General features: G+C 46.0%; 1 protein-coding gene across 8 annotated transcripts in view; it reads right to left on the bottom strand.

The window, feature by feature from the left end:
• PPP1R12B (protein phosphatase 1 regulatory subunit 12B) overlaps window positions 1-24417 on the bottom strand; it is a 245567-nt gene that overhangs the window by 79608 nt on the left and 141542 nt on the right. Inside the window, exon 20 of one of the 8 annotated variants that reach the window (XM_029068787.2) lies at window positions 24207-24300. The exons of the other annotated variants lie outside the window; for them this stretch is intronic. Within the exon in view, the coding sequence (XP_028924620.1) occupies window positions 24289-24300 (12 nt within the window). The 3' untranslated portion in view covers window positions 24207-24288. Of the gene's footprint in view, window positions 1-24206; window positions 24301-24417 lie in introns of those variants that run through there. 8 annotated transcript variants of the gene reach the window in all.

The raw sequence follows: 24417 nt of genomic DNA, 5'->3' as shown, positions 1-24417 counted from the left end.
AATTATGATATTTGTTAAATGCCTACTATGTGTCAAGCACTGTTCTAAGAGGTGGGCACTGTTTGAAACTCAGGATGGGTGGCAAGTGAGGGCAGACAAAGGATGTGTTTGCCCATTCTAAGGCTCATTTTAATCTCTGGGGTTGGAGGACAGTGACGTGCAAAACATCGGATTTATTTCTGAGCCCAATAAATACCTACCTCAGAAGCATTCTAATCGGATGCTTCCATATACAAACATTCAGATCATCCGAGTGTATCATGCCTGACCTTTGCCTCTGTACAACCTATTAGGATCAGAGGTCCTCAAAGTATCAACGGAGAATTCTAACTCACGTCACTAATGCAGACCTTAAAAGAGGGTGTGGAGACAGCCACATGTCTGAAGCGGCTAATATTCCAGCCAGGGAAGGGATGCTCGGAATTCCATACCAATTGTTTCTCCATTTCTTGGCACAACAGAGTCCCTTTAACCAAGTGGCAATTTCTTTGCAGAAATGATCACTTCCACATGCAAGGAATTGGGGCAGCTGGGAGCTTTGACTGCTAAACAAAGTTAATCTGATTGTTTCTCTCTTGGAATAATTAAATTCAAAAAGCAAGCATTTCGGCACATAATTTGTATGCAGAAGGGTCAGTGATGTTTGTCCAAGAAATAGACATGAGTTACGAGTAATCTGTTTGAAAAAGTCTTACAACAATCATATGTTCCCAAGTGCCTCGTACGGTGCTCTGTACACACTCGGCACTTGGGAAATGGGGAATGGGGATGATCGTGTCGAAAACAAAGACGAAACAGAAGGAGGAGATGGGTGAATGGGGGCAGGGGGAACCAAAATGACATAAAATATGCAAATTTTTGGACTAATTAAGCTTCTGGTCCTCAGATTTCTTTGCTGGGGCAAAGAGAATTCTTTCCTGGAAAAATCTACCAATAGACCTAAAGAAAATGGGCCTGAGGGAAAAAAATACAAAATAATCTTATTACTCTCCACAGTGGTAGCCATTTTAGGAGCAGTGAAGGAAGGCAAGTTGGTTGAAAGGGAACCCAGGTATGAGGGTGATTGGGTGTCTGGCATCCACCCAGGTCAGGTGTCCCAAGACCTGTGTGAGGACGGTGGCCTAGTGAAGTAGGTGGATCATGTAAGCTCATCTCCACACTGTAAGCTCATCGTAGGCAGGGAATGTCTATTTATTGTTATATTGTACTCTCCAAAGTGCTTAGTACAGTGCTTTTCACACATTAGGCGCTCAATTAAAAATGACTGAATGAAGAAATATGTACATCTGTCAGATCCACGACAATTTTCTAGTTATTTTCCTCAAATTGTTTGCTAGAGCCCTGGAGACTCATACCATATACTCACCAAGCCACTTTGGGATTCTTGAGATCTAAAGTCCTGACTGCTTTAAAGGGCCACGGCGGAATCCCGATTAGACCGTAAGCCCGTCAAACGGCAGGGACTGTCTCTATCTGTTGCCGACTTGTTCATCCCAAGCGCTTAGTACAGTGCTCTGCACATAGTAAGCGCTCAATAAATACTATTGAAAAAAAAAATGTGCGAAAGCCATTTCCCTGGTTTGCCGCATGCTGCGCCCAAACAGGCTCCAGATGTTTGGAGAAATTGCCCTAAGTCCCTCAAACCTTTAAATTAAAACCTGTAATGAGAACACACATCATGGCCAATCTAAATGCACTCTGAAGTTCCCTAAGAATCTGCTGTTCATTCATTCAGTCATTCATCCGTATTTAGGGAGAGCTTACCGTGTGCAAAGCATTGTACTAAATGCTTGGCAGAGTACAATATAACAATAAACAGACAGATTCCCTGCCCGCAAGCTGTTGTTCACCTACTCCCTATCCAAAAGGCAGGCATTTCCCTCATCCCACACAGGCCTCCCCAAATTTACAAATCGGGGTGGGTGACGCAGAAAAGCAAACTGGGTGGTACCATACCCTGAGGCCAATGCCAATCACACTATCTTATCCTGGCAGGGGAATTAAGAGAGACTCTATTGACAGCTTTTGTGAATGTCCAAATTCAACCTGTTTAAGTTATAACTGGCCTGTAGTTATTTCAACAAATATTCCAGACAATCAAAAAAGTTGGATGAGTTTGTACTGGCACACTGGCCTGCCAGAAGCTTAAGTACCAGATGGGCCCCCAACCTCTAAATCCACCCATCTGGAATGACAATTTCTAAGATTCCAGTCTCTGCACAATGCAGAGAGAATTCTCCATTCTCCTCTCACCTGGCTTAACTCAAGGCTGAATAGTGGCAAATAAGCATCAAGGGGGAAATTCCTCTCCTGGAGGGGAATGGAACTTTTGTTAGCTGGGAGGGTCTTCAAGCCTCAACTTCAAGGAGGCCTCTGAGAGACGGTAGACTAGACATCATCTCCTGTGGCTCTTAAATCTCCCTTCAGTAAGCACAGACTTCGTTGCCCTTGGGCCATGGCTTTAAGGGTGAAGACAAAAGGGGAGGAACTGAGAAATACTTCTGAGGAACTGGCAGGATTTTCAGACAATAGGAGGATAAGTGAGACCAGGAATGGGAGATTTAGGAAAAGGAAAGAGAAGCAGTAGAGTCTAGTGGAAAAAGCACGGGCCTGGGAGTCAGAGGACCTGGATTCTAACCCCGGCTCCACCATGTGTCTGCTGTGTGACCTTGGGCAAGTCAGTTACTTTCTCAGGGCCTCAGTTATCTCATATGCAGAATGGGGATTAAGACTGTGAGCCCCACATGGGACATAATTAGCTCGGTTCTACCTCAGTGCTTTGTACAGTGCCCGGCACGCAGTAAGGGCTTAACTAATATATTAAAAAGAAAGAAAGAGTAGAATAGGGAAGGTGCGGAGTTCAATCCTGGCTACACTGACCTCAAAGAAGAGAGGATGCAGATCGAGCGCAGCTATTATGGCACCAGTAGGCCTTCCCTACACCACTGGAATAAGGGGCAGCAAATAACTATTTCCAAATTTGTACACTCCAGCAAACTCTGTCTCCAGGCACTTGGCAGAAAGAACTTGCCCAAGTTGCAACCAGGACATGGAGTAATTTTCAAACTTCTCACTGACGTCCATTTAACTGGGAACGACCTACCTTAAAGAGACTCTGGCAAATTGCTTTTGAAGAGAACAGGAGGATACCCAGATTACAAGAATGGCTAATGATCTCAGGAGAATCATTTAATGATCAATGTGTTACCAAGTTACTCTTATATATATTTCCACCATCGCCGTCCCTTTTATTCCTGTTCAAGGCCCTGTTCAGCTCATTGGGAGGGAACATATCTGCTAATTCTGTTGTACTGCATTCATTCATTCAATTACATTTATTGAGTGCTTACTGTGTACAGAGCACTGTACTAAGTGCTTGGCAGAGTACAATAAAAAGCAGCGTGGCTCAGTGGAAAGAGCACAGGCTTGGGAGTCAGAGGTCATGGGTTTGAATCCCGGCTCTGCCACTTGTCAGCTGTGTGACTGTGGGCAAGTCACTTAACTTCTCTGTGCCTCAGTTACCTCATCTGTAAAATGGGATTAAGACTGTGAGCCTCATGTGGGACAACCTGATGACCCTGTATCTACCCCAGCACTTAGAACAGTGCTCTGCACATAGTAAGCACTTAATAAATACCAACATTATTATTAATATATTCTCTGCCCACAGTGAACTTGACACTCTACTGCTTGTACTCTCCCAAGCACTTAGTACAGTGCTCTGCACAAAGTAAGCACTGAATACGATTGATTGATTGATAAAAGGGATGCCAACCATTCCAAGAACACTTTAGTATTTTGGATTATCACCATTGATTATGTTGATAAGTTTCTGCTATTAGGCATCTTTTATTTTTCATGGGTCTGTCATCTTTCTTATCAATCACTCAATCTTATATTTCTTATATTTTGAGCCCTACAATTTTGTGTCTACCCTTTTTTCCCCTTTAGAATACAGGCTCCTTGGGGAACAGGAGGCTCCTTGTGAGCTTGTGGGACCACCTGATTACCCTGTTTAATAATAATGTTGTAATAATGTTGGTATTTGTTAAGCGCTTACTATGTGCCGAGCACTGTTCTAAGCGCTGGGGTAGACATAGGGGAATCAGGTTGTCCCACGTGGGGCTCAAGCGTGGGACTCAAGAACACTGCTTGGCACAGAGTAAACACTTAACAAATACCAACATTATTGTTATTATTGTTATTATTAACAGGCCTAGGTTTTTCATTCTTTCGCTCACTGAGCACAGTGCTTAAGGCAAGGATGTTGTTTTTTCCCCACTTCAGAATAAAACCCCAGAGAGCTACTAAAGAGATCTGAGGAGGGGGACAGTGTGCTCTGATTGTAAACAAGAAAGATGAGGTTAGAGGGCTCTGATTGTAAACAAGAAAGAAGAGGTTAGAGACAGAGAGACCAAAGAGGGGCCCGTTCTAGTAATTCGACCGAGAGGGCAAGAGCCTGTACAAAGACAACGGACACGCATCGGACGCCGACTGGGATCCCAAGAAAACTTACTCAAAAATGGAGACAATTCCTTAGTTAATTTTCCGCAAGACTTGTCTTGGATTTTTAATCCGTACAAAACTCAATAAGTAACTTCTTTCCCTGGAGAATTGTAACTCTTCCGAAGCTGGCGACCAGCTCGGTCAGTCAATCGTATTTATTGGGCGACTACTGTGTGCAGAACACTGTACTAATCACTTGGGAGAGTATAATACAATGGAGTTGGAAGGCACATTCCCTGCCCACAGTGAGCTCCCCTCCAAGGAAATCTTGGCTTAAAATCCTAATGAGCATAGGAGAGGTATGGGCTTTTTGCCACTGATGGTGAAATTCGCCCACTGATGCGTGGGCGACAAGACAACACAGTCAATTGTGACAGGAGAATAAAGTGGAAGAGGAAATTTGGAAGGGAGAGTGACAAATTCAGTTTGGGGAGCATTAACTTTGTGGTGCTGGGAGACATCCAAGTAGAGACGTCCTGGAGGCAGGAGGAGACATGAGATTAGAGAGGAGGGAAGGAATCTGGGGAGTCATCTACCATCATGAGTGCAGATGAACTCCCCAAAGAAGTGTAAAGAAAAGAGGGGTAATAATAATAATGATGATGATGGCATTTGTTAAGCGCTTACTATGTGCCGAGCACTGTTCTAAGCACTGGGCTAGATACAAGGCAATCAGGTTGTCCCACGTGGGGCTCACAGTATTAATCCCCATTTTACAGATGAGGTAACTGAGGAACAGAAAAGTTAAATGACTTGCCCGAAGTCACACAGCTAAGTGGCGGAGCTGGGATAAGAACCCACAACCTCTGACTCCCAAACCCGTGCTCTTTCCACTAAGCCACGCTGTTTCTCAGTGTACCATGAGGGATACACACAGGTAGGTGGTGAGAGGTAGATTTTCTGAAATTAGAATGTCGGGGAGGGGGAAATTGAGATGGGTCCGCTTTCTTGAAAACCATTTTCTGTTGTTGGATTTAACAAATTTTGCTGTTCAGGATTTTTATTCCATTTGCTCTAATTCTGGCGAATTCTCATTTCCTAATGGTCTGGGAGACTGAAAGCTTTATATGCACATTGAACCACTGTACTGTTCTTGTTAAGAGGAGCAGCACGGCAAAGGGAAAGAGCCCAGGCTTGGAAGTCAGAGGACCTGGGATGTGGGGTGAGAGCATGGCAGCCCAACTGTCTCCGGAACAGAACTGGCTTCTCGTGTGCCTGGCCCTGTGGACACCAGGGCCACCACTCTTCTTCCAGCCTGGAGAAAAGGGGTTCCAGCCCAATCATCACCTAGGCTGTTACCTCCCTGGGGCAGATACTGCAGTTCCGCCTCCCCAAGAGAGACATGAGAAACTTAAAATGGTAATAATAATAACTATGGTATTTGTTCAGTGCTATTTGCCAGGCATGTTCTAAACGCTGGGGCAGATCACTGGGGTTAATCACATCGGACACGGTCCCTGTCCCACATTGGGCTCATACTCTAAATCCCCATTTTTTACAGATGAGGTAACTGAGGTCCAGAGAAGTTAAGTGACTTGCCCAAGGTCACACAGCAGACAAGAGGTGGAGATGGGATTAGAACCCATGACCTTCTGACTTCCAGGCCCGTGCTCAACCCACTACACTGTGAGCCCGTTATTGGGCAGGGACTGTATCTGTTGCCAAACTGTACATTCCAAGTGCTTAGTACAGTGCTCTAAACATAGTAAGTGCTCAATAAATACTATTGAATGAACTACACTACCCTGCTTCAGGTGGCTCTCAGGGAGGGGAAGCAAGCTGAAAGGTGATTTCCTTGAGCTACTGCTAAAAACGCTAACGGCATTACCTGGTTATTCTTGGGTCCAAAGAGGAAAGGATTTTTCAGGTGCTCTGCAATGCACATTCAATCATTCATTCATTCGTTCGTTCATTCGTTCGTTTGTTCGTACTTATTGAGTGCTTACTATGCACATGCAACAGTAGCTCAATCAATCAATGGTATTTATTGAGCAATCTGTCTGTGCAGAGCACTGTACTAAATGCTAGGGAGAGTACAATAGGACAGAATTAGCAGATACACTGCCCATCCATAATGGGCTTACAGTCTAGAGGGGGGAGACAGACATTAATATAAATAAGTAACCTGTAATATAGAATTTAAAGATATGTACACAGATACATTAAATGCCAAAAACCATGACACAGAAATAAGCTTCCTCTGACAGCGGGGTCGGTGAGGAGGCAGTGAAAGAAAGAGAGAAGGGAATTCGGAAGACGATTTCAACTGAGCTAGTAAATAGGTACGTCGGCTTTACTATTCTCAAAGTGCAGTACCAACATGATTCCAAATAAATGTAATGACTATGCCTAGGCCAACAACGCTGCGGAGTAAAGCAGCGTCTGTTCATTTTTGTAAGACACATAATTGGCTAAATCCTTGAAGCATCAAGACGGACTGTGGCAAATAGGGACCAAATTAATTAGATTCCCGGAGTTAGCCGCATATATGCAATACAGAACAGGGCTTAAAGAACTTCAGGCTGACTGAACCAAACGGTGCAAGCATAACACCCTCCTTCACATCTGAAAAAGGGCACCGTGTGCTTCCAAAGCGCAAATCTCCATCTCACTCTATCTCTCCGGCCCCTCTCTGCAAGCTCACACTTCCTCCCTGCCTTCAGGAAATTTCTACCTGGATTGTCCTGCCGTCACCTCAAGTTCAATATGTCCCACACTGAACTTACCATCTCTCCCAAATTCTCTCCTTTCCCCCAACTTTCCCAATCGCTGGAGACAACACCTCCATCCTTGCTGTCCCACGAGCCAAGAAGTTTGGCGTGAGGAGCTCTGCTCTCAGCATGCTCCATTTACGTCAGGCAGGAGATAAGAGTTGCTGTCGTGTGCTCTTGGCATCTCTGCCACCGGGCACCCACCTATATTCCCCCCCCCGGCCCCGCTTCTTCTCGGCACCGTCAGGGAGATTTCATCCTGTCGTGACTTCCACCACCCCGGCGAGAAAGAGAAACCCACTCACAGCATGAGGCCTCCAGAAAACCTCAGGAAGACTGGTGGCTGCGCAAGTCTTCGCTGAGGCTACTGGTGTGCCTTGGACTCTGACTCACGAGGAACCTGAAATTCTTCTCCTCTAGCCACAGCACCCTAATGATTTGGATCTTCACTTTCTGTACTTGTCTGTGTTGTGTTTTGTTTCTTCATTCCTGTTGGGTCTATCTCCAGACCTTTCTCTCCACTTATATTCTTAGATTGTAAGCCCCCTGGGACAGGGACCATGTCTAATTCCCAGTGCTTAGAACACTGTTAAGCACACAGTGAGTACTTAATACTATTACTACCATTACCTTTGATTCATATCTCTCTCCTTCAATCTGCATATTCAGTCAGTCATTAAATCCTAACAATTCCATCTCCATGATGCCTCCAGAATTTTCTCTGTCCTCTCTAACCACACTGGGTCAAGCACTTGTCCTAGCCCATCTCATTCACTGCTTCAGCCTCTTCAGGAACCTCTCTGTTTCCAGCCTCTCCCCTCTCCAGGCCATATTTCATTCTGCTGGCTGGATCATTTCTCTTAAAAATCATTCTGGGCACATCTCCCCACTCCTCAAGTACCTCCAGTGGTTTCCCATTCACCTCCACATCAAGCAGAAATAATAATAAGAAGAATTGTGGTATTTGTTAAGCACTTACTAAAGGCTGGAGTCCCACATGAAGCTCACAGTCTAAGTAAGAGGGAGACTAAATATTGAATCCCCACTCTGCAGATAAGGAGATTGAGGCACAGAATAGTTAAGTGACATGCTCAAGGTCAGACAGCAGACAACTGGCGGAGCTGGTATTAGACCCCAGATCCTCTGACTCCAAGGCCTGTGCTTTTTCCACTAGGCCATGCTACTTCTCACCATTGGATTCTCACCATTTAAACTACTAGACTGTGAGCCCGTTGTTGAGTAGGGATTGCCTCGATTTGTTGCCGAATTGTACTTTCCAAGCGCTTAGTACAGCGCTCTGCACACAGTAAATGCTCAATAAATTCGACTGAATGAATGAAGGCACTCAATCAGCTCTCAATCAATCAACCGATGGTATTTATTGAACACCTCTATGTGCAGAACACTGTACTAAGTGCTTGGGAGAGTACGATACGAGTTTGCAGACACATTCCCTGCTCTCCCTCTTATCCTCACCCCTCTTCCACTGCAATCCAACCCACAAAGTTCATTCCTCTCATACCGGTATACTTACTCTTCCTCACTCTCACGTCAGCTGCCATCAATCCCTGCCTCGCATCCTCCCTCTTGCCTGGAGCGACACTCCCCTACACCACCTTCGCAGCAGCCCTCTCCCCATCTTCAAGGCCCTTCTGAACTCATCTCTCCTCCAGGAAGCCTTCTCAGACTAAGCTCTCAACAACCACTTCCTCTAGCTTTCCATTGCTACTGCTCTTCCACGCACTTAGTCTCACCCCCTAATCGCCTAGTTACAACCACCCACCCTGGCACTTAGGTATATATCCTTATACTCATTTGCTTCCCTTACCTGTGATCGATGAATCATATTTATTGAACGCTTACTACGTGCGGAGCACTTGCGAGAGTACAATCTGAGTTGGAAGAAACGTTCCCTGACCAAAACAAGTTTACCGTCTAGGGGATGAGTTTACTTACTTAATGCCTGCCTCCCTCATTAAACTTTTGAAACTCCTCGAGAGCAAGAGGTCGTATCTATCCCCTGTATTGTACTCTCCCAAGCGCTTAGTATTCTACTCTGCAGAAAGTAAGGGCTCAGTCAAAAAAGCTGACTGATTGCAAAGTCTAATTTTTGGCCCACAGTCCTTTCCACTCTAGATCTACACATAATCTGTCCCTTAGGTAACCAGACCATTGCTGTTCCTGTTGCTTACAGTTCCTATTTCAACTGCTCAAAATTCTGGCAGCTGTTGATTGAGCAGAAACAATCGATGGTATTTATTTAGTGCTTCCTGTGTGCACAACACTGTACCAAGGGGTTGGGAGAGTATAATACGATAGAGCTGACAGGCACGATCTCTGCCCACAGGGAGTTTACAGTCTAGAAGACCATCAATAATGTCTAAACCCTTGACCCACCTCCCTCAGAAAGCCTTTTCTGCCATAACTAGGGAATTGTTGGGTTCCCTTAACACAACAAGAGCTTGTCCTGATTCTAGTAGTTAATCTTGTTTAAGCCTGTTGTGGTCTATTCAGTTTTATAAATGCTAAATTATCATTTTCATCTCTTTGGTGGTATGAGATCTGAGGTCTCGAGCTTTCATTAGTCTCTCCCTTTCTTCTCATGCTCGCCTCTGTGTGCAGAATTCTTCTACTGGCTCGAAGCCCACCGAGGTCAAAGCCTTCTTTAAGAAACACTGTTTCCAAACCCTGGCTTTGACTTACGTCGAAGAGATAGCAACACCCTCAACACTGGCAACCCAGGCCCTAAAGTGCACGGAAGATCCCCGGTGGGTTTGTCTGACTTCGAGTTAGTTTTAAATAACCCATATAATCCCAAATCTGGAGATGGGGGTGGGGAGGGTGGTATAAGAGAAGATGTGAGAGGGGAGGAAAGACCGGATTATTGGGATGTCAGCAGGCAGGCCGCATTATAAACATGATGTACAAAGCCTGCGGCTCTTTCCCATAAATGGACTTCAAACTACAAATGAGGAGGGGCCTGAGGAGGGAGCTGAGCTGGGGCATCTGCTGACAACATGCGCGGCCAAGGGTACTCTTGGGGGGGGGGTCGTAGGGGGCGGGGGTCTCGGGGACTTCTTGGGGCCCTGCCCCTCAGAGACTTAAAACAGTTCGGAGCTTTCAAGTCAACATGCCCGACATCTGAGAGACTGACCCCGGGACATTTGGCCATATTTCTCCCTCTCCCTTTGAGCTGAGTGGCTGAAAAAATAACCAGCCTCATAAAAGCTGAAGACCACATGCCCGAGGAGCGAAGCCCAAGAGCCGGGAGAGCTTTGTTTGCCCGACACTTTCAAGAATGGTAGTTTATAGGGTGCTTCGCTGGCTGCAGGGGGTTTGAGTGGGGGTATCTGGTGGACAGAATCTGTATTTAAAAGACTGAACGAAGCAGCGAGGCCTGTGACAAAAGAGACTCAGGGCCACAGTCCCCTTGGTCTCCGAAGTTTTTCCTCATTTCCAATTCGGTTTAATGATGTGAGGGGCAAAAAGGAAAGATCAATAAGGAAAAGGTCCAGTTTTAATAGAGAAGAGACTGCAGTGAACCTCCTGTCACAAGCCAAGGGCATAAGGCTTGTTGAGAGGCGGTGTGGTCTGGGGGTAAAATCATGTGTCTGACAGACCGGAGACCTGGCTTCTAGTCTCGACTCTGCAACTGGCCTGCTGTGTGATCTTGAGCAACTCTCTTAACCTCTCTGGGCCTCATTTTCTTCACCTGTAAGGGGAAAAAATATCTGTACATATCTGTAATTTATTTATTTATTTACTTCTATTAATGTCCATCTCCCCTTCTAGACTGTAAGCTTGCCAGGGGCAGGGAACGTGTCTGTTTATTGTTCTACTTTACTCTCCCAAGCGTTCAGTACAGTGCTTTTCACAGAGTAAGTGCTCAATGGCTGATGAAAGAATGATGTGAAAGCACTTTGGAAAATAAAAGTGCTATACTAATTCAAAGTGTTGCTGACTACTTCCTGGGCTGAAAGGTTCCATGGCTTTCTCACTGTAGAGGTGCTTGCCCAGCCAGATGAGTCTGATTACCAGGATAGATTTTGGCGGGGTCCAATGGGAAGGGGGATATATACATACATACGTACATACGTACATACTAAGAGCAATTCTTCTACTAGGACCCCTTGGTTACACCCCCAACACCAACATCAAGGGATTACTGTCCACTTGCAGGGCTGAAAAGTCCCATGACTCTCCCCTTGAAGAGATGTTCGCCCAGCAAGGCGAATCTGATTATCAGGATAGATTTTGAGGGGGGTCCACTGGGGAAGGGAGATATATAATAATAATAACGTTGGTATTTGCTAAGCCCTTACTATGTGCAGAGCACTGTTCTAAGTGCTGGGGTAGATACAGGGTAGTCAGGCTGTCCCATGTGAGGCCCACAGTCTTAATCCCCATTTTACAGCTGAGGTAACTGAGGTACCGAGAAGTGAAGTGACTTGCCCAAAGTCACGCAGCTGACAGGTGGGATTAGAACCTATGACCTCTGACTCCTAAACCTGGGCTCTTTCACAGAGCCACGCTGCTTCTCTACATAAGTACATTCAAACGCACATACATACTCAGAGCGATTCCTCTACTAGGACCACTTGGTTACTTCCCCAACAACAATATCCAGCCCATGCAGCTACATAACATAATGATACAATGTGAAAGCCCGCCAGACACCCCTCAAAACTCCAACATTTCTCCAGGGGGCCTGCAACCTGCCCATATCGGTCCAGAGACACTGCATTCCCCTCCCGGTTCCCTGACTGCACAGGCACCGCTTCCGATCTGCCCTCTGCCCTCTCTGATATCGCACTCCGTGGTACTTACCTTACCTACTGTCTGAAGCCAGACCACAGCGGACTAGAGATCACTGACAATACTTTTCCAAGTGCTTAGGACAGTGCTCTGCACCCAGTAAGCGTTCAATAAATGCCACTGATCGATAGGGGATTTGGAGCACTGTGAGAGCACAACTCGGATTCAGGAGGCCTGGGTTCTAGTCCCAGTTCTGTCCGGTGGGTGACCTCGGGCAAGACATCCAAACTCTCTGTGATTCCGTTTCCTCATTTCCAAAATGGGGTGAGAGACCTGCTCTCCCTCTTCAATTGTGAGTCCCTTGTGGGCCAGGGACAGAGCAGATTATCTTGTATCCCCCCACAATGTTTAGCACTCTGCCCTGTCACGTAGTAAGTAGTTAATAAACAGTAGTAGCATTCAGGGCCTTAAGTTTCTTCAAGCACCGGTATTCATCCCATCCTCAGTCCCATAGCATTTATGTACATATCTATAAATATTTTTATATTGATATCTGTCTCCCCGTCCCACTAGACGGTAAGCTCACTGTGGGCAGATCACACGTCTACCAACTCTGTACTGTTCTCCCCAAGCGCTTAAAACCGAGCTCAGCGCACAGCGAGTGTGCGACACGTATTTATTGAGTGCTTACTGTGTGCTGAGCATGGTACAGAGTGCTTGGGGATTAATTGATAGCAATGGTATTTATTGGGTGCCCATTAGGTTGAATGCATTGTCCCGAGCACTTGGGAAAGTACGAGAAAAACAACAGACACACTGGCTGCCCAGAAGAAGGTTCCACTCTAATAGGAGAGGCAAACATTAAAATATTTACAGAGTGCTCAAAAATCAACGACTGTGCAAGAAGCAACGTGGCCTAGTGGAAAGAACACAGACCTGAGAATCGGAGGACCTGGGCTTTAATCTTGGTACTGCCAAATGCCTGTTGTGTGACCCTGGGCAAGCCTTCCAACTTCCCTGTGCCTCAGTTCTCTTATTCTCCCTCCCAAATAGACCGCAAGACCCATGCAGGACAGGGACCGTGTCCAACCTGATTCACTTGGACCTACCCGAGCACCCAGAATAAACAAATGCCATAAAAAATGAATATACATAGATACACACAAGTGCTGAGGATGAGTATAAATCAATATACGTGTGCCTGAGGTAGACACTGGGGTGATACGATTCATTAGGGAAGGCTGGCTGGAGGAGGTGAGATTCTAGGAGCCCTCTGAACATGGGGAGGGAGAACTGTGGTCTGTCAGATACAGGTCGCGGGGCCGGGAGGTTCTAGGCCCGGGGAAGCGCAGGAGGGAAGGGGCGGAGGTGGGCCTGATCGGAAAGTTGGCTTGGAAGGAATAAAAGCAGCAAGCTGGAGGGCAGCAGCTGAAGAGGGCGGGAATAATCATGATTGTGGTATTTCTTGAGTGATCACTATATGTCAAGTTCTGCACCACGTGCTGGTGTTGGCACAAGACGATCAAGTCCCACATGGGGCTCACAGTCCAAGCAAGAGGGAGAAGAGGTACCGAATCTCCATTTTGCAGAGAGAAGTCAAGTGACCTGCCCAAGGTCACACAGCAGACAAGTGGCGGAGCCAGGATCAGAACTCAGGGCTCCTGACTCTCAGACCTGTGCTCTTTCCACTACGCCACACCACTTCTCTCAGCATGGGAATTCCAAATGGGGAGAGTGGGTGCACAGCCTCACTGCCGACCGGGAGGAGTCTTTGCTTTCTGTGGCGAGAAATGGGCAGCCAGTGGAGGCTTCGCCAGGATGATTATTTTTACCATCTGGTGCAAGACTGGATGCTTGCAGTACTTGGCGACAGGCACACGTGAGGGAATGACCAGGTATACCTGGATTTTTTTTTTTCCTCAAAGCCCTTTCACATTCCTTATCTCAGTGATCTTCACATTATACTATGAGCTTAAGATCTCTGGTCGCTGGCCTTCCCTTTTTACAGATGGGAAACCTTTAGGTCCTTTAGATTGTGAGGTCCTTAATTCACGCCATTCAGAGGGAGAGACAGGGTTAGAATCCAGGGCTCCTGATTTTTGGGGACGCCGCCGAAAGGCAAATTTAGTTGCTGCTGCTTTCATAATGGGCTGTCCTAAAGATGCCATTCCAGTTCAACATGGCACCCACAGGAACACCAGCAAAGATGGGAAATTCATCACCTGTAAGAATGGTTTTTCCAAAAACACCTCTCACATTACAGGAAAAAACTCCCAGGATACAATTGTTAAGGTCTTCTCTTCCCTACCTAAGTGGTGAGGCCATAATAAACCAGGTACTGTATAAGAAAGACAAAATGAAGAAGGGAAGGAAAGATAGAACTGAAGAGGCCAACTTCTTCAGCGCAAGAAAGTCCTTCCAGAATATGTTGATCCAACACAAACAAGGGCAGCCCTCTTTTATTGTGCTCTCAGTACTAATACCTATTGTGTGCTGGGGGAACATCAGAAAGTAAAAGAAATGATCCTGGACTTTAGGGGATTTACAATCTAATGGGTAGAAGATTATGCTATAATTAAGAGTGAGGTAATAGACTGATAAATAACAAATACATAGGCCAATGCATGAATGCTGAAGTGGCTGATGGGATAGTCTGCTGGAAATGGGAGGAGGTTGGGGGGATATTAATCAGAGAGTACCTCCTGGAGGGAGGTTCTGAAGGCGGAAAGGAAGAGGGGAGGAAGATCCAGGCAGGAGAAAAAAGCCTGGGCAATGGGGTGAGGCGGCATCCAAACAGATTCCTGTGGCTGCATTTGATTCAATTTCTTTCCAACAGATTGGCGTGACCTGGAAAGGAACCATGAAGGGGCAAAGCAGAAGTCTAGTTCCATTAATTTCATTCATTCATTCATTCATTCATTCAATAGTATTTATTGAGCGTTTACTATGTGCAGAGCACTGTACTAAGCGCTTGGGATGAACAAGTCGGCAACAGATAGAGACAGTCCCTGCCGTTTGACGGGCTTACAGTTAATTTAAAGCACAGAATCCGGGCACACGACCGGCCACGGGACAAAATGCTTAGGTTTGTGCCGTTCACGCCTCGATGGGAGGAAACCTGGAAAATGGGCCGCCGGCTTGGGATTCGGCTTAAAATATCAGCTGATAGTAACAAAAGGCACGCACGCACAGAGCGAACGGCAGAAAATCTAAGAAAGCCAAAAAATGCTGATGAGCCACAAAGAGGGTATTAAGTTCTGTGGCTGGTTGGATAACACACCCTGGGCAGCCTCCTTAACCTGGCTGACCTTGCCAAATAGACAGCTCTGGTTCCCTCTTTTGAGAGTCAGGAGGAACAGGAAATCAGTCGCTTCTTCCAGTGCCAGAGACTGCCTGCTGTTGTTCCGGAAACTGGTGAAGCCAAGGAGGGAATCTCAATTCCCACTGAATTGCAAAGCACCTCTTTATTAAATAGAACTAACTCAATTCAATTTCTTTTTTTTTTTATGGTATGTGTTAAGTGCTTACTATGTGCCAGGGACTATACTAAGCACTGGGCTACATATTAGCTAATCAAGTTGGACACAGTCCCCGTCCCACATGGCGCTCACAGTTTTAATCCCCATTTTACAGACGAGGTAACTGAGGCAGAGAAGCAGCAATGTTCAGCGGAAAGAGCCCGGGCTTGGGAGTCAGAGGTCATGGGTTCTAATCCCGGCTCTGCCACTTGTCAGCTGTGTGACTTTGGGCAAATCACTTAACTTTTGTGTGCTTCAGTTACCTCATCTGTAAAATGGGGATTAAGACTGTGAGCCCCACGTGGGACAATCTGATTACCTTATATCCCCCCTAGTGCTTAGAACAGTGCTTGGCACATAGCAAGCACTTAACAAATACCACCATCATCATCATTATTATTATAAAATGACTTATCCAAGGTCACACAACAGACAGGGGTCAGGATGGGAACCCAGGTCCTTCTGACTCCCAGGCCCATGCTCTAACCACTATACTGCACCGCTTACCGTCTGCACTGGGGGATTGGAGGAACTAGGGCCCATCTTACTGGGTATCACTCTTCCAGATAAGGGTTCGAGCTGTAAACTGGCAAAAAATCAACAGGCAAGGGGGAGCTGATCTGCCCATAAAACCATATCGGGACCAACTGTTTAAATTCCCCCCCCACCCCCACCCCAATCCATTTTGGGAATTCTTTACTGAGTCTAAAGCACCCCTGAGGGGGATCCCACTGGAGAAGGAAACCATTCTTCGGGTGTCAAACAGGTGATTTTAGAAGAGCTTTTCACTCCTTCATGCCTCTCACTGATAATGTTATACATTGCTAGACCTGAACATTAAATAGTTCCCAGGGGAATGGCAAGAATGATTGCCCCTCCCAAAGTGTCCCACGTACACCTGGGAAACCCTCTCTTGTTCAGCTGGGCCTGATGCAGAAATGCCCATTTTCGCCCTTGCATTTGGACTTATGCCCTTCGTTCACCCCTCCCTCAGCTCCACAGCACTTACGGACATATCCGTATTCGCTTATATTAATACCCGTATCCCCCTCTAAACTGTAAGCTCGCTGTGTGCAGGGAAGTGTCTACCAACTCCTCTGTTGAGCTGTGCTCTTCCAAGTACTTCCTTCTGTGCTGTGCACACAGCAGGTGCTCAATAGACACCACCGATTGATTGATTACTGGTGCCCTCTCCGTAACACTGTTGAAATCACTGCGACAACTGAGTAGCAGGTCTTGTCACTGGATGCTTGAAGCTGCTGGGGGTACTGAAGGGGAGAAAGAGAGGTGTGCAAAGCAGCCTTCTGGCTTCTTTTCATGACTACTTTGTGAAAGTCTGGGGCTCAAAGCTTTTAAAATTCCCCCATATCTCCTACCCCTTTTACCATAGTGAAAGCAGCCTCTACAAGAAGATAATAAGTCTCAGCCAGAAATTCTATATCTCCAGACTTGGTAATTCAGATAATAACCTAACAATTAAAGTGAATAACAGTAATTAACATCATTATGACAGGGTTCTGGAAGTCCTGGTATAAGCTTAAGGGGGTGCACACTGCTCTGAGAAAGACCCGAAAACCCACAGGCTAAGAAAAATGAATCAAAAGCACTGAAACTTCAGCTTACTACGTGGAAGGATCTTTGGGAGGTAGGAAAGGAGGTGAGCAGATGAGAAAAACAGAGAGGGATGTTCTTCCATCAAAACCAAATCCCTTCAGGAAGGGTTAAAGAGGGAGCTCCCACTTCTAACAGTTCTTCCTCTCGCCACGGCACTTAATGAGCCGAAGCAGAACACATAAATGTCATCTGGAATGACAAGAGGCTACAGCCATAAGAAAGCAAACAAAGCAATGAACACATGCGACCGTGCAAACATTTCCTCAAATAACATGACCCTCATTGCTGTTCTTCCAAGTGTGAAAAACAAAAACCACAACACATTGAGGCTGCAGCCTTCCTTCTCCCCATCAGAGGGTTGGTGCTGGGCTGAATTAGAAATCTGGGGCTAAATTTTCAGGGGAGAGCTTGGGGAACAAACGGGAGCAGGCAGGTGTGTAGACGGTGCTACGCGGGCAACCGTTTTCTAAAGCCAACATTTCATTCGTATGAAAAATATTTTGAAGAGTCTTAGATTAGGTGTGATAGTTTCGCTCAAAAGTTTCCCTTGCCTGAAATACACTAGAAAACAAAACTGAGTCCTCTAAGGGTTATGGTGGTAAAAATATTTTGTTAGGGTGTTAAGGTTTCAAAATGTTCTAAAACCTTCTTCTCTTTTTCTTCCAACAAGAGGAGCACACCCTCTGGTGGAAACAGTGGCAAAGGGCTTGCATTATTAAACAATCTAAAATGCTTTCACGGTCTTTACCCTGTGAAAAAAGAAAATAATAATTGTATGATATTTGTTAAGTGCTTACTATGTGCCAGGCACTGTATTAAGTGCTGGGGTAGATACGAGATAATTAGGTTGGACACAGTCCCTGGACCAAACGGGGCTCACAGTCGTAATCCCCATTTTACAAATGAGGAAACTGTGGCAGAGAAGTGCAGTGACTTGCCCAAGGTCACCCAGCAGACAAGTAGCAGCGACAGGATTAGAACCCCGATCCTCTGACTCCCAGGCCCGTGCTCTTTCTACAGGGTTATGCCGCTTCTTCTAATTTAGGTTCACTGACACACATATTTGAACCTTCTCTTGCCTGGAAAAATATAAAACCAGGCATGAAACCACTGCTGGGTCAAACCAATGGACCAAAGAGCCCGGGATTCTGGGTTTCGACAATGGAAACGAGATACTTGAAGGCTGGTTGCCCTGCTGGTAAGAGACGGCTCACTTCCCTTTCATAACCCAACAACCCTTTAGCCCATGAATTTCTCCAAATCCCTTTTGAATGAAGTCCCGCTGTTGTCACCCTGCAGTCTGCTGCGGTGACAAGTTTCAAAAGTTTTCATGAAGAAGGGTTCCCCTTTGTTTGTTCCGAACCTGCCACCTGCCACCTTCAAGCGTCAATGTGCTCCTTTGTCCTGGTTCTGTCAGACTTGGGGCCCCACTTGGTGTTGGTCCTGTTCACACCCTTCGGGATTTTATACATTTCAATCCAAAGTCCTCCAAATCTTTTTCTTTCCAGGATGTTCAAGTGGCTCTTTTTGCTCCCTCGATACAGGCTGGTTGCAATACCTAAACTGTTGAACAGAACCTTATGACTGGCAGGAAATAGCCATCTCTTTCCATTTAAACTCGGTAACCACCCAATCTCCACCAAGATACCAAAATCAGGGAGAGCAACCCATTTTAATACCTCAATTGTGATCTTACTGTAGCTATCAGTAGACCGACCTAAGCATTGAGCTACTGGAAATCAGGCTGGGTAACATTAAACCAAACTTTTGCTCGGGAGTATGAAATCGTTACCAATTTTCCAAATCTTAATTAAACGTAGGGTAGTCATTCCCCCATAGCCCAATGCAAATCAGGGCATTTTGAAAGTTCTCCAATTTTGCCACAAAAACTGAAATATGCTTTTCTATAATCAAGCGTCGGGGGGGATGAACGACACACGTAGTAAGTTAGATTTAAGATTCTAAATTGGTGAGTTATTCCTAGAGACTCGTCAACTGAGACAAGCAGGGGATCCACTGAGAAAAGAGCAGGCCAGAACGGGAGAACCACTAGCAAATAAAATAAGGGAAGTCCCAGGAATTTTCTAGACTTCCCTTGCGCTATACTTTAGTCAGCCTGAGCAGAACGTTTCGGCTCTCTGGGGTTCAGTACTCCCAGAATTCCCCTTTGCTTCCCAGGATAGAATGGCTGACACCGAAGCCTGCGGAGCAAGAATATTGGAGCAGCAGGAGCAGATTGCTTAGAGGGCCTGCTGCTACAACATCGATCAAGGCTCCCTCAAGTGTGGATGCTTGTTTTCCAAACGTGCTGATTCTGAATGCAGGGTCCCTTCATCATCTCGGAACGCGGAGGTAAGCCAAAGCGGCTTTCTCGGGGGTCTCCTTAGATAGCTTGGGATTCTTAGGTGAATAAATCAAAGAGATGTCTCGGAACTAAGAATCAACAAGGACTAATTTAAGAGTCTCAACAAATACGAGGGGTGGGAGGAGGAAGGGGCTGTAGAAGGAGCCTTGGTGAGGGTACTGGAAGAGGGAGCTGGAGAGATTTAGTAGTTAGACAATTAATAGAGAGGGCACAGCCTTAAGGGAGTATGAGAGAGGACGAAGACTGGGCAGAGGTCTAAGGAAATAAGTAAGAATGAGTCAGGGGCTGTAGGCTTGATAGTGCTGGGAATGCGTGGCACTGAAGAATCTGTGTCAGGATTGGGAAGTGAGAATGGAAGAGGCAGGAGATGGGCGGATGTGAGAGGGTCAGAGTTGGAGAAGGTCCAGTCAACCTGCAAATTTCTAGACTGTGAGATCCTTGCTGGCAGGGAATGTATCTGCTTATTGTGATACTCTACTCTCCCAAGCGCTTAATACAGTGCTCTGCACACAGTAAGCGCTCAGTAAATATGATTGACCGACTACTGGTAAGCAACATGACCTAGAAGAAAGATCACGGGCCTTGGAGTCAGTGAAACAGGGCTCTAATTCCAGCTCTGCTATGGACCTGCTGTGTAATTTTTTTAAAAAAATGGTATTTGTTAAATGCTTACTATGTGCCAGGAACTGCATTAAGCACTGGGAGAACACAAGCTAATCAGGTTGGACACAGGCTCTATACCAAACAGGACTCACAGTCTTAATCTCCATTTTGCAGCTGAGGGAACTGAGGCACAGAGAGGGTAAGTGACTTGTCCAAGGTCACAGGGCAGACACGTGGCAGAGCCAGGATTAGAACCCAGGCCCTTCTGACTCTATCCACTGGGCAACACTGCTTCTCATTGGGCAAGTCGCTTACCTTCTCTGGCCTGGAGATTCAATGGAGATTCAATACCTGTGTTCCTTCTTTTTTAGACTGTGAGCCCCAAATGGGATGACCTAAGGCCAGCAGAAGCCTGGCTTTTATTGTAGTTTTGCAAGGTTGGTGGTTACATCTACATATCAAAGGGAACGATACAGAACAAAGTCCTTAACCTGACGTGTTGTAGAAGTTTCATGGCTCAGTGTCAGATAGGGAATGAGATGAGGAGAGGTAGGGAGAGCAGGGAGAGGAGAAGAAAGAGGAGGAAGAAAGGGAATGGAGGGGGAAAGAGAGGGACAAAGGAGGGAAAGAGAGGGAAATGCTTCTGAGCCAATGTGAAGAATGTTTTTTAATGCATATGGGCAGAAGGTCGCTCCGCTCACCCCGAGCCGGTTGGTTGTCATTTCGCAGACTCTGTCTCTTTCCCAGGACTCAGTGCTAGCTGTTATTAATTGCAGCCTTTTCCCCATCCAAAATCTCTTTGCTCCTCTGTGTGCAGAATCCTTGCCAGCACCGAGATCTGGGTTACAACAGGACTGTTTATGACAGACACCACTTATTAAATCTATTCTTACTGTGCAACATCATGAAGAAGCCTATCATTTCATCCAACATCTAACTTCTCCCGAAAACCCTCTCATTTGGGAGACAGGCTAATCTCTCCCTTTCAGTCTATCTGTTTAAAAAGGAAAGGAAAAAAAAACACAGGTTTATAATCTGTCCCCTCTGTGGACTGGCAAGGCAGAGCTTGCTTCTCAAAAAGAACAGCGCTGGCTACCGAGTCTCTTCGGAGGAAGAATTCTTTACAGCAGAAATGACCCATTTTTCCCCGACAATAGAATCGCAGCGGTTCAACTACCCTGTCGTGATCCCCGGCCAAGCTGTTCTACCCCGGCAGCCCAGGCTGTGATAGGGACATACCTTACCATATTAGGTAATCAGGCTTGAAAGCGGGGACAATTCCAAACAGAGCAAAATTTTACCTAAAAGAGAGGGCGAGCTGGGGCTCCCTTGAGGCCCAGGAAGCACCTGTGGGCTCCACTGAGGAGACCTTGGGGGAAAAGGGCGTGGAATTCCACTAAAGGGCAACGGGGGAGGACAGAAGAGGAGAGAACCAAGAAACAGTAGTTATTTCTGGGGAAGGGAAGGACATGTTGGGAAAGAGCAGCCCTGGGAGGCAGTGCACAGAAAGAGAGGTTTCTTAGGAACTCTGTAAAAAAGTCACACCGGACAGCCCAGAGCCCGCAAAGACTGACCAGCTGATGAAAGGGTTTCTGCATAGAAGCTCCAGTCCTCTTCTACTCTCTTTTCATCCCCTTTCCTCACAGCTGAATACAGTCCATGCAAAATCATAGAGAAGCAGCCTGGCTTAGTAGAAAGTGCACGGGCTTGGGAGTCAGAGGACGTGGGTTCTAATCCCGGCTCCGCCACTTGTCTGCTGTGTGACCTTGGGCAAGCCACTTAACTTCTCTGTGCTTCAGTTCCCTCATCTGTAAAATGGGGTTAAAGACTGTGAGCCCCAAGTGGGACAACCTGATTACCTTCTATCTACCCCAGCACTTAGAACAGTGCTTGGCACATAGTAAGTGCTTAATAAATTCATTCATTCAATAGTATTTATTGAGCGCTTACTATGTGCAGAGCACTGTACTAAGCGCTTGGAACGAACAAGTCGGCAACAGATAGAGACGGTCCCTGCCGTCTGACGGGCTCACGGTCTAATCGGGGGAGACGGGCAGACGGGAACGATGGCGATAAATAGAGTCGAGGGGAAGAACGTCTCGTAAAAACAATGGCAACTAAATAGAATCGAGGCGATGTACATTTCATGAACAAAATAAATAGGGTGATGAAAATATATACGGTTGAGCAGATGAGTACAGTGCTGAGGGGATGGGAAGGGGGAGGGGGAGGAGCAGAGGGAGATGGGGGGAGAAGAGGGTTAAGCTGCGGGGAGGTGAAGGGGGGGCGGTAGAGGGAGTGGAGGGAGAAGGGGAGCTCAATCTGGAAAGGCCTCTTGGAGGAGGTGAGTTTTAAATAGGGTTTTGAAGAGGGGAAGAGAATTCCATCTTTATTATTAAAATCAATCAGTGGTATTTACTGAGCACTATTCTAACCGCTTGGGAGAGTACAATACAACAGAGTCGGTAAACATGTTCCCTGTCCACAGAGAGCTTACAGTTTAGAAGATGAGGTTCTCTGGGTGGAGATGGGTGTATCAGAAGGGCAAGATGAGGCGGATCCCCAGAGACACCAGATGCACTGGCCATTACCTTGATGCACGAAATACTCTCTTGCACAAGAAGTCAATCTAAAAAGCATCTGCCAAGTCAGATATCAAGGTCAACGACAGCAAAATATTTCTGTCCCTTTCTCAGGCTAAGGTATGATTAGGTTCCTAAAGAACAACCAAGAGCTGTCCTTTAACTGGAATGAATATTCTTACACTCAAAACACATCATAAATAGGAGGGGTTTGGATTTGAGGGAAAAACCGACTACAATACGGATATGAGCAAAACGGCAGGGTTCCTTTTACTCTAAAGAGAAGGGGTGTAGCTTAGGTGCATTCTAGTACCTAAAATGAGGATTTGAAGTGTTTTCTTAAGGGAAATTGCAGTACTTTTAGTTTTGAATTAAAGCTGTAAGAGCAGAGGATACTCAGGTGAGGGGAGGGGAATGGGAAAAAAAAGGAGATCACTTTGAAAAATCATTTGCCACTCCAGTTTAATCAACAGAAGTCTCAGATGTGCCTTTTATATCCTTGAACTTCAAGGGCAGCTATTTTTTTTGGAGCACTGACAAGTTCCCTGCCCACAAGGACCTTATAGTCTAGAGGGGGAAGACAGATATTAATATATAAAAAAAATGAATTACAGAGGTATACGAAAGTGCTGAGGGTGGGATGAATATCAAGTGCCTTAAAGGGTACGATCCAAGTGCATAGGTGATGCAGAAGGCAAGTCACTTCACTTCTCTGTGCCTCAGTTACCTCATCTGTACAGTGGGGATTGAGACTGTGAGCCCTGGGTGGGACAGGGACTGTGTTCAACCCGATTTGCCTGTATCCATCCCAGGGACTAGTACACTGTCTGACACATTGTAAGCGCTTAACAAATACCATGATTACTCCTCTGGACTGTGAGCTCATTGTGGGCATGGAATGTCATTGTTTATTGCTGTACTGTACTTTCCCAAGTGCTTAGTCCAGTGCTCTGCCCACAGTAGGTGCTTAATTAAGTACGACTGAATGAATGAATGAAAAGAGAGCTTAATCGTGAAAGGCCCCGTGGAAGACATATCATTTGAATAAGGCTGGGGAGCTTGTGGAGTTAGAGGCTTAATATTTCCCAAGGTGTCACTGAACACTCTGGACGCCAGGCTCCTTGGCCCTCGCTCTTGACTTGTCTGAAAGTGGATCTGACACACAACCAAGTCGGTTGGGCGGGGGGTGGTGCACTGAGGTGGGAGACATTACGTAGTATATGATGCCTGAGCTTCTCAAAACCATGGCCCCAGGTAGGAGTGGGAGCAACAAGGAAAGACACGTGAATATATACTTCATAACTAGATCCTGTGACAGGAATACAGTGTATGCTCTTACTGGATAAAAAACCATGCACAAAGTTAGCAAAGGAAAAAAAATCCTTTGTTTAAAAGTGGGAGGGAAAAGACCGACTGGAATGGAGACAAACTAAAATTCATTTAACTACCCTTTAAAAAACACACACAAAAAAAACCCAAGGGCATCCTTTAGAGGTATTTACAGAAATATTTCTGACTCCCTTGACATAATCTTACCTTCCACTAGCTTAATCAGAAATTGAGCATCACAACAAGCTTCATTTCCCATTTGGCGTATCTCTGTCCCCGACTAAGCAGGCCCCGAGATTCCACTGTCAGACACCACTCTATCAATAAAAAGCAGTAAATTTTCTTCATTTTTATTACCTTTCATTTGGTTTGAACTCAAAACATTTACTTTTGGAATATATTTTTCCCAGCAAATCCTTCCCCATTCAACTTCT

The sequence above is a fragment of the Ornithorhynchus anatinus genome, chromosome 7 (assembly GCF_004115215.2).
Source record: "Ornithorhynchus anatinus isolate Pmale09 chromosome 7, mOrnAna1.pri.v4, whole genome shotgun sequence".
Lineage (NCBI taxonomy): Eukaryota > Metazoa > Chordata > Mammalia > Monotremata > Ornithorhynchidae > Ornithorhynchus > Ornithorhynchus anatinus.
The sequence above is the reverse complement of the archived record's forward strand: the minus strand, read 5'-3'. Positions and strand labels throughout refer to the sequence as shown.